The 13,581-nt window shown below is 49.1% G+C and overlaps 1 protein-coding gene across 1 annotated transcript in view; it reads right to left on the bottom strand.

Annotated features, from left to right (window-relative positions):
- The window catches only part of NEO1 (neogenin 1), a 130,639-nt gene extending 118,620 nt beyond the window's left edge, over nt 1–12,019 (bottom strand). Inside the window, exon 1 of the mRNA XM_088538191.1 lies at nt 11,905–12,019. Within this exon, the coding sequence (XP_088394317.1) occupies nt 11,905–12,019 (115 nt within the window). The remainder of the gene's footprint in view (nt 1–11,904) is intronic.
- Nucleotides 12,020–13,581: the final 1,562 nt, after the last annotated feature.

Here is a 13,581-nt window from a genome sequence, read left to right on the forward strand (position 1 = left end):
GTATGCAGCCAATTAAATTGTAAAGTAATACCTGTTTCAAAGTCTGACTCAAAGAAACGATACATTCCCGGGCCGGGCTTGGAGCCAGAGAGGTCACCTTACAGCCGCGGTCACGTGGGAGCGTCCGCGCGCTGGAATCGGGCATTCTGATTTCCCTATAAAGTAAAACTGGAGCGGGAAAGGATCAAATATCAGGCACTGTGCACCCAAATTGCACTCAAATGATAAAGTCATGTTCTGAAGGAACAAAAAAAGGGTATTTCAGGAGGTTAGTGTAATTCAGAAGACCCCAGAACCGGAGCTGCATGCAGCTCTCCACCTTATTTTCCAAAGAAAGGCCAGGCTTAGTCACACGAATGGAAGCTGTAGGTTTTCTCATGAAAGCAACTAACTATGTGCACAGGAATGGGGCAATCTGCACAAAACAACAATGAAACAGGAACAGGTAGAAACCACTTGTTCAAGGCACAACAGATTTTCACCACAGTTTTGATAAACCTCCAAGTCTCATTTCTGTGTAATTCCTTAACTCCAGAGGCAGAGACAAAACAGGCAGAGTCTTTAATAGTCGCAGGCAGGTCTTTGAGCTACATACTGCACTGGAAGCCTAACTTCAGCACAGAAAAACTATGTGCACGGTACCCTCTGTAGCTTTGACAGATGCAAATACAAAGAGTATTCTAAAGTTTCGGTAAGTGTGTTTTTGGAAGCACACCAGAAGTCCAGCAAACTCCCCAAAGCAAGTGCTAATACCTTGCATGACATCTGTGCCCGATAAAAGCTGCCAGAGTGAATTCCCAGGTTACGTTCCCCTGGATTAGCCGAGGGAACGGAACTGCGGCGCTTTCCTTGTAGCTTTCACGACAAAGGGCAGCTGCACTGCAAGCCCATTGACTTAACATATCATTTAGCCTGCAAAAAACCCCCTACAGTGACTCTATACATTTAGCAAGTTTCCTCCTTTCGCAAGATCCCTGCTAGCCCACAAGATTGATGTCCAGGTAGAGACCCCTCTCTACCCTTTTGTTTGTGTTCCAAGAACCCAAGAGGGTGAAGACAAAAAGTTCCAAATCAATCTGTGTCAAAACGAAACTTCTATAGCTCTATTACCTATGCATTTTCACAGCAAAAATTGCCTTAAAATTGGCATGGAGAACATGGAACAGTGAGTCTCATCACATTTCTCGAGCAAAAGTTTTGTCGAACGACAATTCCACCAACCCTTTTTGGATAAGCAGCTTCAAGACGACTTTGTCCATGCCACAATATTTTAACTTTTAAACTCAGACATGAATAAAATGAGATTAATGTTTATGTGTGACATCAGTTGTGTAGGTGATGCATCACTTGAACATATTGACTTTTCAGAAGCTTTTCTGCATTTGCCCTTAGGGTCCCGGAATTTGCCTAGTGTTCGTAGTGTACGTGTTGTCCTTGGTGAGAAGGAAAGCTCGGATGATTTGTTTATATCTATGTATAAATCTACACTTTAGCCTCTCCCATAAATACACTTCCAGTGCAAAAGCAGATAACAAACTGCAACTCTCCTGGACAAACTGCCACAACGGATTTCCAAAAGCTCTGTCTTTTGCTTTCCCTCACAGTAGAAGTGACATTACTCAAGCCGTTAGCCTTCCTACTATCTAACATAACTATAACATGAAATCCTTGACACATACTAGCCAAAACCTGGTATCAGGAAGGCACAGCAGGGCCAGGAGACGCTTACAGAGCAACTAGTTGCATTCCCGCTCCCTCAGTGCTCACGGAACGGCAATTCCTTTCCGGAGCGAACAAGCCTGCCCCAGTTGAGCCTTCACCCCTGCACGGCGCGGGCGGCTCCTTGGCGGCCGGGATGCAGAGCTCTCCCTGCGGCTGTTGGGAGGCTTCCCGCAATCCCGGCGCGCTCCGCGCTGCCGGTGCCCCCGCGCGGGCCCCCGACATTCCTCGGCTCCGGCAAGCGAGGAAAATAGCGGCAACGGCTTCAGCGGAGCCTCCCGAGGAAGGGCCGCCCCCGACATCCAGGCCCCAAGGAGGAGCACGGCAGTCCTGAGGGTTCACAGCACGAAGAATGACACGAAATTACCATCATTAATGTTTTTTTTCTTTTTATTTTTATACAAACTAGAGCTTCTCATTCGGTGGGTTTTTACAGCATTACAAGGCCTTACATGGTCGCGAGATGCAACTGGAGTTATTAAGTGCTTGTGAAACAGGGCAGACTCCTTCTGCAGTAATATTTACTAGAAAAGAGACATTAAAAAGCAAGGTTTTGCTCGCGCTGCAGACCTCAGTATAGGCCCCGGCAGCCACTCCGCTCCTATTGAATTTCATACCAGGGGGTCAGAGGTTAAAGTGTTTAAAGTAAAAAAAAAAAATCGCAGCGCATTAAAACAAGTATTCTTCCTGAAAGGAGGAACGAGGGGAACGCAGGGAAGAGGCCGCAGCACCTCCAGGATGGAGGGAAGCCAGGGCTGCGGCCTTGGTGCTGGGGTTTCACCATGCCCAGCTCTGCGGGGACGCAAACGCCGCCGTCCACCCAGGAGCCCAAACCATGGCTCTTCCAATTTATAAATTATGTGCATGCAAAATCAGGGTAACATCCATTTACCTCAGAAAACTTCCCTCGACACTACCGGGAAGAGGAGCAGGAGGACACACCAAAGGGATCCAAGCACTTTTCCAGACAAGTTAAGGACAATTTTTTTTATTATTTAAAATTAATGCAGATTAGTTACAATTAAAAGAAATTAATCACAGAATCCATTTAAAAAATTATTCAGTCTATTTTTGTACCATTGGTACAATGGAATAGATTCAAGGAACACTGCACACGCTTGCTATGTGTAAGGTCTTGGAAGAGAATATAAATAATTAAGGAACACGCACGGTGTTTCTGCTGCAAACAGCCATAAAAGACTGCATAATCTCAACATTTATCATCATAAAAGGCAGAAGAATGAATCAAAGGTGGATGTGCTATGACAACACTATGCAGATAGCACTTGTTGCACAGAAAGTGCCCGCCAGGATCCCTTCTTAACAAAGCTAAGGGCCTCTCCCTATCACAATTCCAAAGTGTTACTGGAAAGACTGCATAAGACGCCATAATTTAGAAACTACCCTTGCCTTTCAGATACTGCGAGCAATAGCTTCACCCTATCCTTCCGTTTTCCAAATGAAAATGACAGGGATATTGGACAAATCCAGGCAGTCACCCTTAAGCTACGGCCCAGGAATTCTGGCACACATTTGCAGTCTCGCTGCAATTCAACAGTTCTTGGCTCTTTTCTGACCTCCCAAGACCAAGGGAAACCCCTCTGGACTCCCCGAGCTTATCTCCATATCTTAAAATCATTCCTTAATTTGCCCTGTGGCAAATGACATATATTTTTGAAAGACAGCTCTAACACTTGAAACTTTGATCTACTCTTTTCTCTCAGGAGAGCTCAGCTTCAGTCACATTGTGCAAGACACAGGACATTTCATCCTTAGATGTGTAGGTAATTCCCTGGACCCATTATGATTGGGCATCCAGGCTACCATACAAGGGTGATCCGCATATACAGAAACTAGAAAGATGCTCAAAATCACAAAAGATCCAGGGGGGGAGGGAAATATATATATATATATTTCTTACAGGTTGTTTTAATTTTACTAATCAAAGGACATACTTGAAAAGATGACAACCAAGTAGGAAACCACCACACCTGAAGAACATTTGATATTCACTAGCTGCAGACACTGGTGAGTCCCTGGGGTTGGGGCTTGGCTACGCAGCCATGACCGTCATCACCACAGGACAAAAAAATGGAGACACCAGAACAGATACACGGGTCAGGACTGGTACAGAGGGGGATTTGCAGCTATGCTGTGAACAAGCCGTCTTTTTGCCTTCAGGCTACCAATTTCCTCAGCAAAATGAAAAGCTGGGCCACGGCAGTAAATAAGGGACCCGAGTGGAAACAACGACTTGGGGAGCCCTGTGGAGCCCGGGCCGCGGCGGTGCCCCAGCGCAACCCCTGGCTGCAGAGGCGACGCGCGAGGCGATGCGCGAGGCGACGCGCGAGGCGACGCGCGCGCAGCCCGGGCACTCCAGCCCTGCACGCGCACAGCCTGGGCCTCCCTAGAGGCTCAGGTGTGCAGCATGAAACCCTTGTTCACCACCATCCACCATGGCGAAACTTCCCAGATTTTGCCTCCTTAGTTTTAGGCACCAGACCTACGCCGCTTACGTCAACGCTGAAGAATATTACTACCCTTCTCTGCTCAAAGACAAGGAACAGCCAAGCAAAAAGACACTGGTTCACACTCAACAGCACAAGTAAAAGCTCAGCTGTTCCAATATGACACTGCATTTCTTTATTTTAGCTAATTTGTACATTTTCTTTCCTCTGCTCGAAAAAAACTACAAGAAAAACACAACCAAGACACAGCTATTACCAGACCACTTCAGGTATCCAACTAGGCCATTTCTGACCTCTTAGCGTCTAGATATGAAGGAAAAAATTACCCTAAGTTCAAGGAAGGAGATGAGGAAAAAGAAGCTATAAGAACAACAAAAGAAAATCTACAGAATGGAAAATTAAGGCTCCAAAGACCTGAACTAGGAATAAACAAATAACTGAATGCAAAGATTAGCATAAATAAGCTATTTTGCACTTCAAACGGAAGACAAGCCAGTTCAGACTCCAGAAGAGGAGACAACCCGGGAAAATCATGGAATAGGGCTGTTGCGCTCCAAATTTGCCAGATAGACTCTAGAAGCTTTTAATGCCAACAGAAACTTTGTTTTTTTCTTTCCTCCTTTCTTGCCCTTGAAACGAACATATAAAATTATATACCTAAAATCTCAGAAAGTCCCCAAGACAGCCCTCGTATGAGCATCTAAACAGATAGGGCCGCACCGCAAAGTTGCCTTGACTGGTAGATGCAGGTGGAGCCACTTAAGAACCGCTTATATGTCCATTTCATTATTATTTCCATTTTAAAAAAAAAGGTGGCAGAATCAAAATGGCACCTAAAGCCTTTAGCCACACAAGAGCCAAAGATCATTAACTGAAGTTTCATCTGGGCTTTAGGCAAGTAACTGGCTAATATAAGGTAATATCAGCAAAGAATTGCAGGCTACCATTTTTTTAAAAAAAAAAAAAAAACTTAACCCATTCATTAAGTCTAACGAGCACGAGGCATTGTGCCCATCCTGCCCATGGCGCTGGCGAGGCTCGGCCCCACGCCCAGCCCTGGCCCTTCTCCCGCCAGCGCGGCGGCGCCTCGGGAAGCCGCGGCTGCCCCCAGGACAACCGCACGGGCGCTCGGCAGCAGCCACGCGTCTCCGGTGCGCTTCCTACCCGCGCATTCCTCAGAAAAGGTTCTCGACTTGGTAACAACGCGCCCCATGTTTCTGCAATGCGAACACTGACAGTGCAACATGAATAAAGCCAATCCCAGCTGCACCCAAGTCTCCTGGAAGCCGTTTTGATGCCCTACCCACATCGAAATAGATCGGTGGGTGCAGTTTTAGGTCATTTTCTGGTTTTTGATACTTCTTTCTTGCTTTCAACAGTAATGCCCTAGTGTAGAAAACAAGCTGTCCTGCGGTTTTCCAACCTACATACCGGAGTCTTTCAGTGTCCTGACAGTTCTAATGACCTACATGATTTTTGGCAACGTGGCCCATTTTGGCAACGTGGCTCATGCTGCAGCGAAACCCCAGGGTTTCGGTGCGCGAGTCACAGAGTTGTGTCAAGGAGACGTTCGGGTTCATTAGCTACAGGAGAACACAGAAAAAGGCAAGAGCTTATCCAGAACGAACTGACTGCACCATTACAGAAAAATGTGAGCTTAGGATAAAGCTGGAAGTTGCCACCAAGTGCTCGAGAGGCATGTTAGAGCTGCCAGCAACACAAAGGTATCCCTGCCTCTATGGTGTGGGAAAGGAGAAATCACCAGAACTATTTTTAAATTATACTATTAAATTTTTAACTCAAGAAAAACATAGTGGGAAGGACCATACTATAAATAAAAACACCGTGCGTTCACAAACTGAAATAAGTGTGAAAACAAAAACCTAGCTCTGCTGTGGCTCAGAATTTCTTAGAAGCAAAGAAAAACCTAAATAGGGTGGAATTTCCCCCCACATAAAACTCATTACTAATGCCTGGCTATACGCTGCGTGCGGAGCATTAAACAGGCTGGCACTGCAGAAGAGCACGTGTCTGCAAATTTGTACGAAGCCGAAGCTAAACAATCTAATTAGCATGAAATACCAGTTAGACCTACACTGGTGAAAGCCTCAAAGCACCAAACTCTATAAACATATTAGCTTCAGCGTGTTATTCACCTCTGGGTCAGCAGCAGTGTTAGACACATGTCAAAAGTTAGAGGCACATCAAACGCCATTTATTTAGATATAATAACAGAGCACAACCGTGGCAGCTGCTGACACACACCCTGACCGAGTGCCGCTGAACGTGACAGCCTCAAAACACCAAGCAAAACAAAGGTAAAATATTAAAATTCAGCACATAAGTGCAGAAAGATAATATCAGAACTGCAGAGACAGCCGTGCTTCTAGCCAAAGGAAAGACACAAAAATGGATGAAGAGGGGCCAGAATAACACAGGGTTATTCCAAACAAGCAGAAACCCATGAAAAGGATGTAAAAATAAGTCAAGAAAAAAGCCAAGAAAGAGAAAATGAAGTCTGAGGGGAGAAGGAGACAGAAGTATAGAAATCCATAATTACATTAAACAAAGAGAAAAAGAAATGCAGGGGTCTGAATCAGGGCCCAGTAACACACAGGTAGGCGATTTCTTCAGTCCATCTCTCCTATCACCACATAATTAAAAGCTCTGTCACTTGAAAGACTGAAACATCTGATGGAAGTGCAAGAAAGGGGCTCAGCTGTTTTTAAAAAAGAAAACGATTCTGTAGCAAGTAAGTGAACAAAACAACCAGTAGTCACTATATAATCGCATAATTTGTGTAAGCTACAATCTGAACTACAAAGGACGGTTGTACTTCAGATTCTTTCCATAGATGGGTGGAAGAGTAATTAATTCAATCACAACAGGTATTTTTGCACTGCTAAAAGACCTCTGGACAAAATTCTATGCCTAGAGGATACTATAAAAATACTGAGCTGCCAGGCTTTGCTGGCAAACAAAGTAACTCAATGGTCAATATTCAAAGTGGCTCAAAAAAACAAGACGCAATGCTCTAGGACCGGGCTTCTGAGCTAACGTTTATAGAGTGCACTAGCGAAAAGCAGAACATGAATAGAGCAAAATCCGTAAGTGAGGAGGATCCCGGAGCATGGGAAGCTCCTCGGTGCAGCCCAGGCAGCTGCACGAGCTGCTCTACACAAACAACATCTCACGCAAGCACATCAACATCTTTAGGATCCCTCCAACCTGCAGTTCACCGTTCCCGAACCAGCTTCGCAACTCGGGAGATTCCTAGTGCGTAATAGCACGAGGAATAGGAAGAATAAAAAGCTGCTGCATCACGGATAGCACAGCATTAAATAACTTTCATTAACGATTAAACATTAAAACCCTCCTCACGCTCTGCCCAACTCAAACGCTTCTTGCTCCTCACTTACTCCACAGGATTACGCAGACTCCCGGGAAGACTCGGTGGGAATCAGTAAGGGCTGGAAGCGGGAATGCCGACGCGCTCGCTATCGTTATTTTTACACAAGTTTTCCAGCAGACACTCAGGCAATCGCACGGGACACGCAGGATACGGAGACACCAGCACCAAGAAGCAGTGGTTTCTAAAGGACTCTTCAAGCAGGACAACATCCGTTTTCTTTCAATCCCAATTTTAAGGTTACTTCCACCATACGTTCCCCAGGCTGTGTGAACACAGCAGGATAATGAAATATCATGTAGTTCACGCAGGCTAGGTCACTGACCTAACAGATCCACCAAATTAAATCTTCATAAAGAGGAGAAATTAAATAAAAAAGAAATTACTAAGGCACAAACACAAACAGGACAATGACCACAAACATCTCCCTCCTCGAGCTTCCTAAGGTCGAAACTCAACAAAACACAGTTTATTTCTACATTCCCTTTGGTAAGATCATCCTTAGCGAAGAAATGTTTTAACTGATGCACAAAAGTGTTTGTTATAAATCAATAGTCTATTTGCAAAGTTATGATATTCTCTTCAGCACATTCATTAAATGAGAAAAAGTACATAAAGCATCTAATATATCATATAAAGCTGCAGTCCACAGCCATGAACTGCAAATTGGGCTTATTTATTTATATGGAATTAATCAGGATTGCCACTTCCTCTGTAACATCACTGGAGAACTAAATCAATAGCACTCCATCAGTAAAATATTACTGTTGTTTTCACAGCACCGAGACATTTTTGCTGTTAAGACCTGTTCCTTCCCCCCTGTTTTTTTTAATGGATCGATATTCGCAGCGCATTACATCCTTACTCGAGGCACAGGGATCTATGGCAGCAGGAAGGGCACTTCGGAAGCCCGGAAACCGCCCCGCGGGCTAAGCGGGTACAAAACAACAGGTCAGGGTGTGGGTGACTTCATTGCTTGAATTCCCAGGTCTTAACATTCGCAGAGAAGTGTGCACATTTATAATTGCTATTTAGGTTAAACATCTGAGAAACTGCCATCTCAGACCTGAACAACACTGCAACCACCGAAATGATTTTGTTCTTTTTCTTAAACAAAAAGTCACCGCTGGCCGGTGACTTAAACAGAAGCAGAGCGGAGCCTGCTGCCACTTGCTGACTTCTCAAAACTGGGGCAGATTTCTTTTCTGTAAGCAATATTAAAACAAACAAACCCAGAATGGTTAACAAAATTTCAGCTGGACCTATTCATGAGCAATTTAAAGTAAAACCAAAAAGAAGAGGAAAAAAAAAACAAAGTACTGAATATTCAGAGGGACAAGCCACGAGCATCCTGGCATACATACTGTGTAGAAAGTTATTCCCATGCCAAGCTAGCAGTGGCAGGAGCGATTTCCTTTCTGCTCTTGCACAGTGTCCAGGCTCATCTTGCAGATGTTTCTATAATTTGGAAGTGTTAAGGAACATGTTATACCGCTTCCCGCGCTTCCTTAAATTCCTGCTCCACTCCCAGAGCCGTCCCAGCTGCCCTAATGTGCAAACATGAATTGGGCGAGCTCAAAAGCTAAGCCCAAACACCTCACAGAAAGGGGACTAGCTTATTATTCTAAAAATACATCAGAGCAGTTCTTGGGTTTCTCTGAGGAGCTTTGCTGGAGGCTTGACATCTTGCCAATGGGAAGGACACTTTATCAAGACTAACCAAACGCTTGTGTGTAAACGAGGAAGACTTGCAGCACCAAATTTCCTTAAACCCAGCTGATAAATTAGCAGCAGGCAGGTAAACCAGGTGGTTTATCTTTCTGAAAAGGCGCTCGGTTTCTGTTTGCCACTTCACTGGGATAAATGGCAGGTGTAAGCGTGGATGCACATCCCACGATTCCGAAATGGAAGTGCCGCTTTGGGAGCAGAGCTTCCCAGCAAGGCAGAGCATTTTGCGAGGAGCCGACTGAGAGCCAACAGGCTCAGCCCGCGCGCGGGTCTGCCCCGCTCCGCGCTTTGGAGGCGGCACACGGCCTGCGTACGCGGTGCCCGCTTTTAAGGTATGCAATCAACACGTTATTAAAAACACCTGTTGGATGCTGGGAGGCTTCTGCAGCTCTGCTCCTCCCCATTCCCAATGGCATTTTACTGAGGAGCTCCTATGCTACCAGGCTGTCCCTCCATGGAAAAATGAGTATCGATTCCAAGGACTTCAGGGAGAACAGCGGGGACAGAACAAGCTTCCTGCTTCTGAACAACCTAATTTGCAAACTTAACAGCTTTTCTATTAAAAAAGAACATTTAGATCAAATTCCATTTTATTCAATTTATTCTTACCAGTGTAATTCCATAAAGAACAAAGTTTTGACCTTAATCTCAAGCCAGCTTGCAAAGGACTAGGAGGGGCAGGTTTTAGCTCCAGTTCATGCTCGTTCCTTACTACTGTTTGTTTTTATCCTCCTACCTCGCTGAAACACTGTCTTGACTCTAAACAAGAGCCTCATTTCATCTTACACACACAGCAACCGAGCAAACACGAAGGGAGCAGATTAACATTTACAGAGACACAAATAACTGCTCCGAGTTATATAGGTTTTTCTTAAAATAATTCAACGGTGCTCGATTCTTCTTCCGAGCAGCGACGGGCTATTTATAGGCAGGATCAAGTGTCACTCATCAAGCATCTGGGGCTACATGAACGAACGCAGGCACCCAGACCTGTCACTCGTGCTCGCGGGCACCGTTTTCACCGGCGCGAGCCCTCGAGTTCGGCCCCTCGAGGACACCGCGAGGGGCAGCGCTCCAGGGCCTGCTCCCGCATCCCGGCTCCCGTGCTGCCGGGCGCCGGTGTCCCGGCGAGCAGAGGACGCCCCGGCAGCACGCGGTGGCATCGCCCCTGCCTCTGAGCACATAGGGCAGAGCTGTCACCCCAGCGCGTGGCAGCCCCGTCCTGCTCCCGCTGCCACCTGCAAAGTGCCTCTCCCGGACACGGGAGCGTTTGGAAGCAGAGCACCTTATATTTAAACAAATACACAGGGAAGACGCTGAGGAATCAGCTGGAAACTCAGGGGAACTAAGATAAAGTTCAGCCGCTCTGCATGAGGCATTAAATATTCATGGAGACAAAGAACCACAAGGGCCTCTCCCGCCTGGATTGCTCACTTGGATTCCCTCTGCGAATCAGCTCTCCGGGCTAGCGAGCACCGGGCCCTGCGTCCCAGCCACGGCCAAAACGGGATGGGGCACCAAGGGGGCATCCAAGCTCCTTCTGCAGCAAGGGGAAGGAACAGGACACACCTGGACGCCCCGGATTTCCACTCTCCTCTTCCTACTCCCCATTATGGAAAAAGCCACAGCTCCCACCAATGCTACCAGTTTTACTTGGTGCATTTCAGCACTGCATCTCGGTGACTCCATTTAGAGTTTTGTTTCCAATGAACAAAGGTTCAGCTATGAATCCAGACCTCTGAAACCTCTTTAGCACACCTTTTTTTTTTTTTTAAAAAAAAAAGAGGCTAAAAAAAAAAAAGCAGCAAGGACAGCCACAGCCACTACCATGAATGGCAGCAGAACAATGAATTGGAGACCCATCACACGGTGGGATTTCACACACCAAAAAGCCACCTACCACACATGCCCTGGAGATCTTTGCATCCCAAATGCCCCATTTTCCAAAAGAAGGGGAAAAACAAACAATCTTGCATCCAATCTGGAACCCGCAAAACTTGTGTTGCATAAAAGGAGCAGCAGATCCCTGCCAACAGGAGCCGGCGCGCACAGTTACATCAGTAGCGCCCGAGCTGGTAACTCGCGCGCCCGGCGCAGCCTGATGCGAAACAGCGATTATATCCTGCAATATCGGAGCCCCATCGCGCTCGGCGTTGTTAAACACACCCGTTTGGTCCAGCGGTTCTGCCCAACTCCGCATACACCGGGCATTCCTTAACACCACGAGGATCCAGCTGCAGAGGGGGTTTGAAGAGAAAACGCTGGCGTTTCTGACCAGGTTCGGGTATCGCAGCAGGCTGCGGCCACAAGCAGGGAAGGAAGGAAAGTTTCGTCTCCTCCGCGCCCTGCGGAGCGCGGCGCCGGCCGCGGGCCCTCCCGCTAACAATGGGGAAGGCGCGAGGCGGCGGCGCCGCCGCTCCGCCCGCCACAGGTCGCCGCTCCGCGGGGCGCGCGCGCAGGTGCCGCCGCGGGGCCGCGCTCCGGGCGCCGCCGCGCGCAGCCTCCGCGGGCGCCGGCACCTGCGGGCGCCGCTGCCCCGGCCCGCCCGCCCGCCCCGCCGCGAGGCCGCCCGCTCCCTACCTGCCGGGACGCTCTGCGCGGCGCTGCGCGCGGCGGCGCCCGCCGGGCCGCGCGGCGCCAGCAGCAGCGCGATGCAGAGGCAGCCCAGGAGCCGCCGGGCTCTGCCCGCCGCCATCGCTCCGCTGCCCGCGCCCCGCAGCCGGGCGCGCAGCGCCGCCGCCGCCGCCCCTCCCGCGGGAGGGGGCTGCTCCTGCCCGCACTCGCGGCGCGCGGCGGCTTCAGCGGAGGGAGCGCGAGCGGCGGGCGCGGAGCAGCGGCCGCGCTCACTCCATGGCGGGCCCGGCCCGTCCCGCTCCGCCGCCGCCGGCCGCCCCGCTCGGAGCCCGAGGGGCGCCCGCGCCGCGCTCCGCCCCGCGCCCCCACCCCCGGCCCGCCCCCCGCGCCGCGCATGCGCCCCGCGCACGCGCTGCCTCCCGCCGCCGACCCCCGCGCCGCCTGCGCCTGCGCGCGCGCCCCCGCCCCACGGCGGCCGCGGGGCCGCCCGCGGGGGGCGCTCGGGAGGCGGCGGCACCGGCACCGGGAGCGGGAGCGGGACCAGGAGCGGGACCAGGAGCGGGAGCGGGGCCGCGCGGGCCCCCTGCAGGGGCTCGGGAGGACGGAACCGCGCGGCCCCGGCAAGCGAGAGGGATCGTCGTGCTCGTGGGGGCAACGGGCTTTACGCAGCGTTTGCCATTCAAATGGAGGTCGCCTGAGTGCCGCTTCGCTGCCAGACATGGAGTCTCGCGACCTTACGAGGACCACTGAACCCATCCACTGTCAAACAAAATGTAGCCTTGTGTTTTTTCCATCTCAGCTTGCGCCCTGCTATATTCTATATTGTTTGGGGATCTCCCACGTTGTTTTGGGCTAACGGAACCATCCCTTTGACAACATGAACTGGGCACTACTGTGGCCCAAGGGTCCTGAGCCAGCTGCTCCCTCGGACACGGTCTCCTGCCACGCGCCAGTGTCACAAAATGGGTTAAAACCAGTTTAAAATAGTTGGTTCCAGCAGAAGTAGTTCTCAAGGGCAACTTCTAAGAAGGCTTACCTTGCTTGCCCACACTCCTGCAGCATTTTCCTTCAGGAATCTTGTTTCATTCTTTCAGGACTTCGTTCACTGAGTTTTGTCCTCCTCTAGACACATCCTAAAGTGTTTCCGCAATGCTGAATAACTAACTGCTCCGCTTGCTCCTATTAATCTTGCCTAGTTACCCTGATACCTGAGATGCCAGGAGGACACCAGCAATGAACTATAATGAGTTTTACCTAAAATGGAAGCACTAATGAAATGTGGAATTTGTATTGCTAATTAATACTGAAGCTGGTTAGCAATTCCCATCATTAAACCCTGTCTTCAGCCTCTTCTGGCACCGCCAGGCTCACTCTTGGGCTAGTGTTTAGGCGTCTGGTCCAGACCTCAGGTTAAATTTGAAAAGTTTGTCCCAGCGCTTCATCTGCCAGGTCAGAGGAAAAGGTTTTGCTTTGAGACAGGATCTTCAAGTCCAAAAACGAGAAAGGAGACAAGACTGGGGTGCGGGGAGGAGAAAGGTGGCAGAAACGGAGAAGCGGGAGGAAAGTGGGTTCCCGGCAGGAGAGGACAGCGGGAGGTGGAAGGGGAGACTAGGCTGGTCTAAAGCCATCAACTATCTGAAATACCCTGAGTACCCATATGTTCTTCCAGCACAGATGTCCATG

The sequence above is a fragment of the Tinamus guttatus genome, unplaced genomic scaffold (assembly GCF_059628265.1).
Source record: "Tinamus guttatus ecotype Peru unplaced genomic scaffold, ASM5962826v1 Tinamus_guttatus_pri_ptg000942l, whole genome shotgun sequence".
Classification (NCBI taxonomy): domain Eukaryota; kingdom Metazoa; phylum Chordata; class Aves; order Tinamiformes; family Tinamidae; genus Tinamus; species Tinamus guttatus.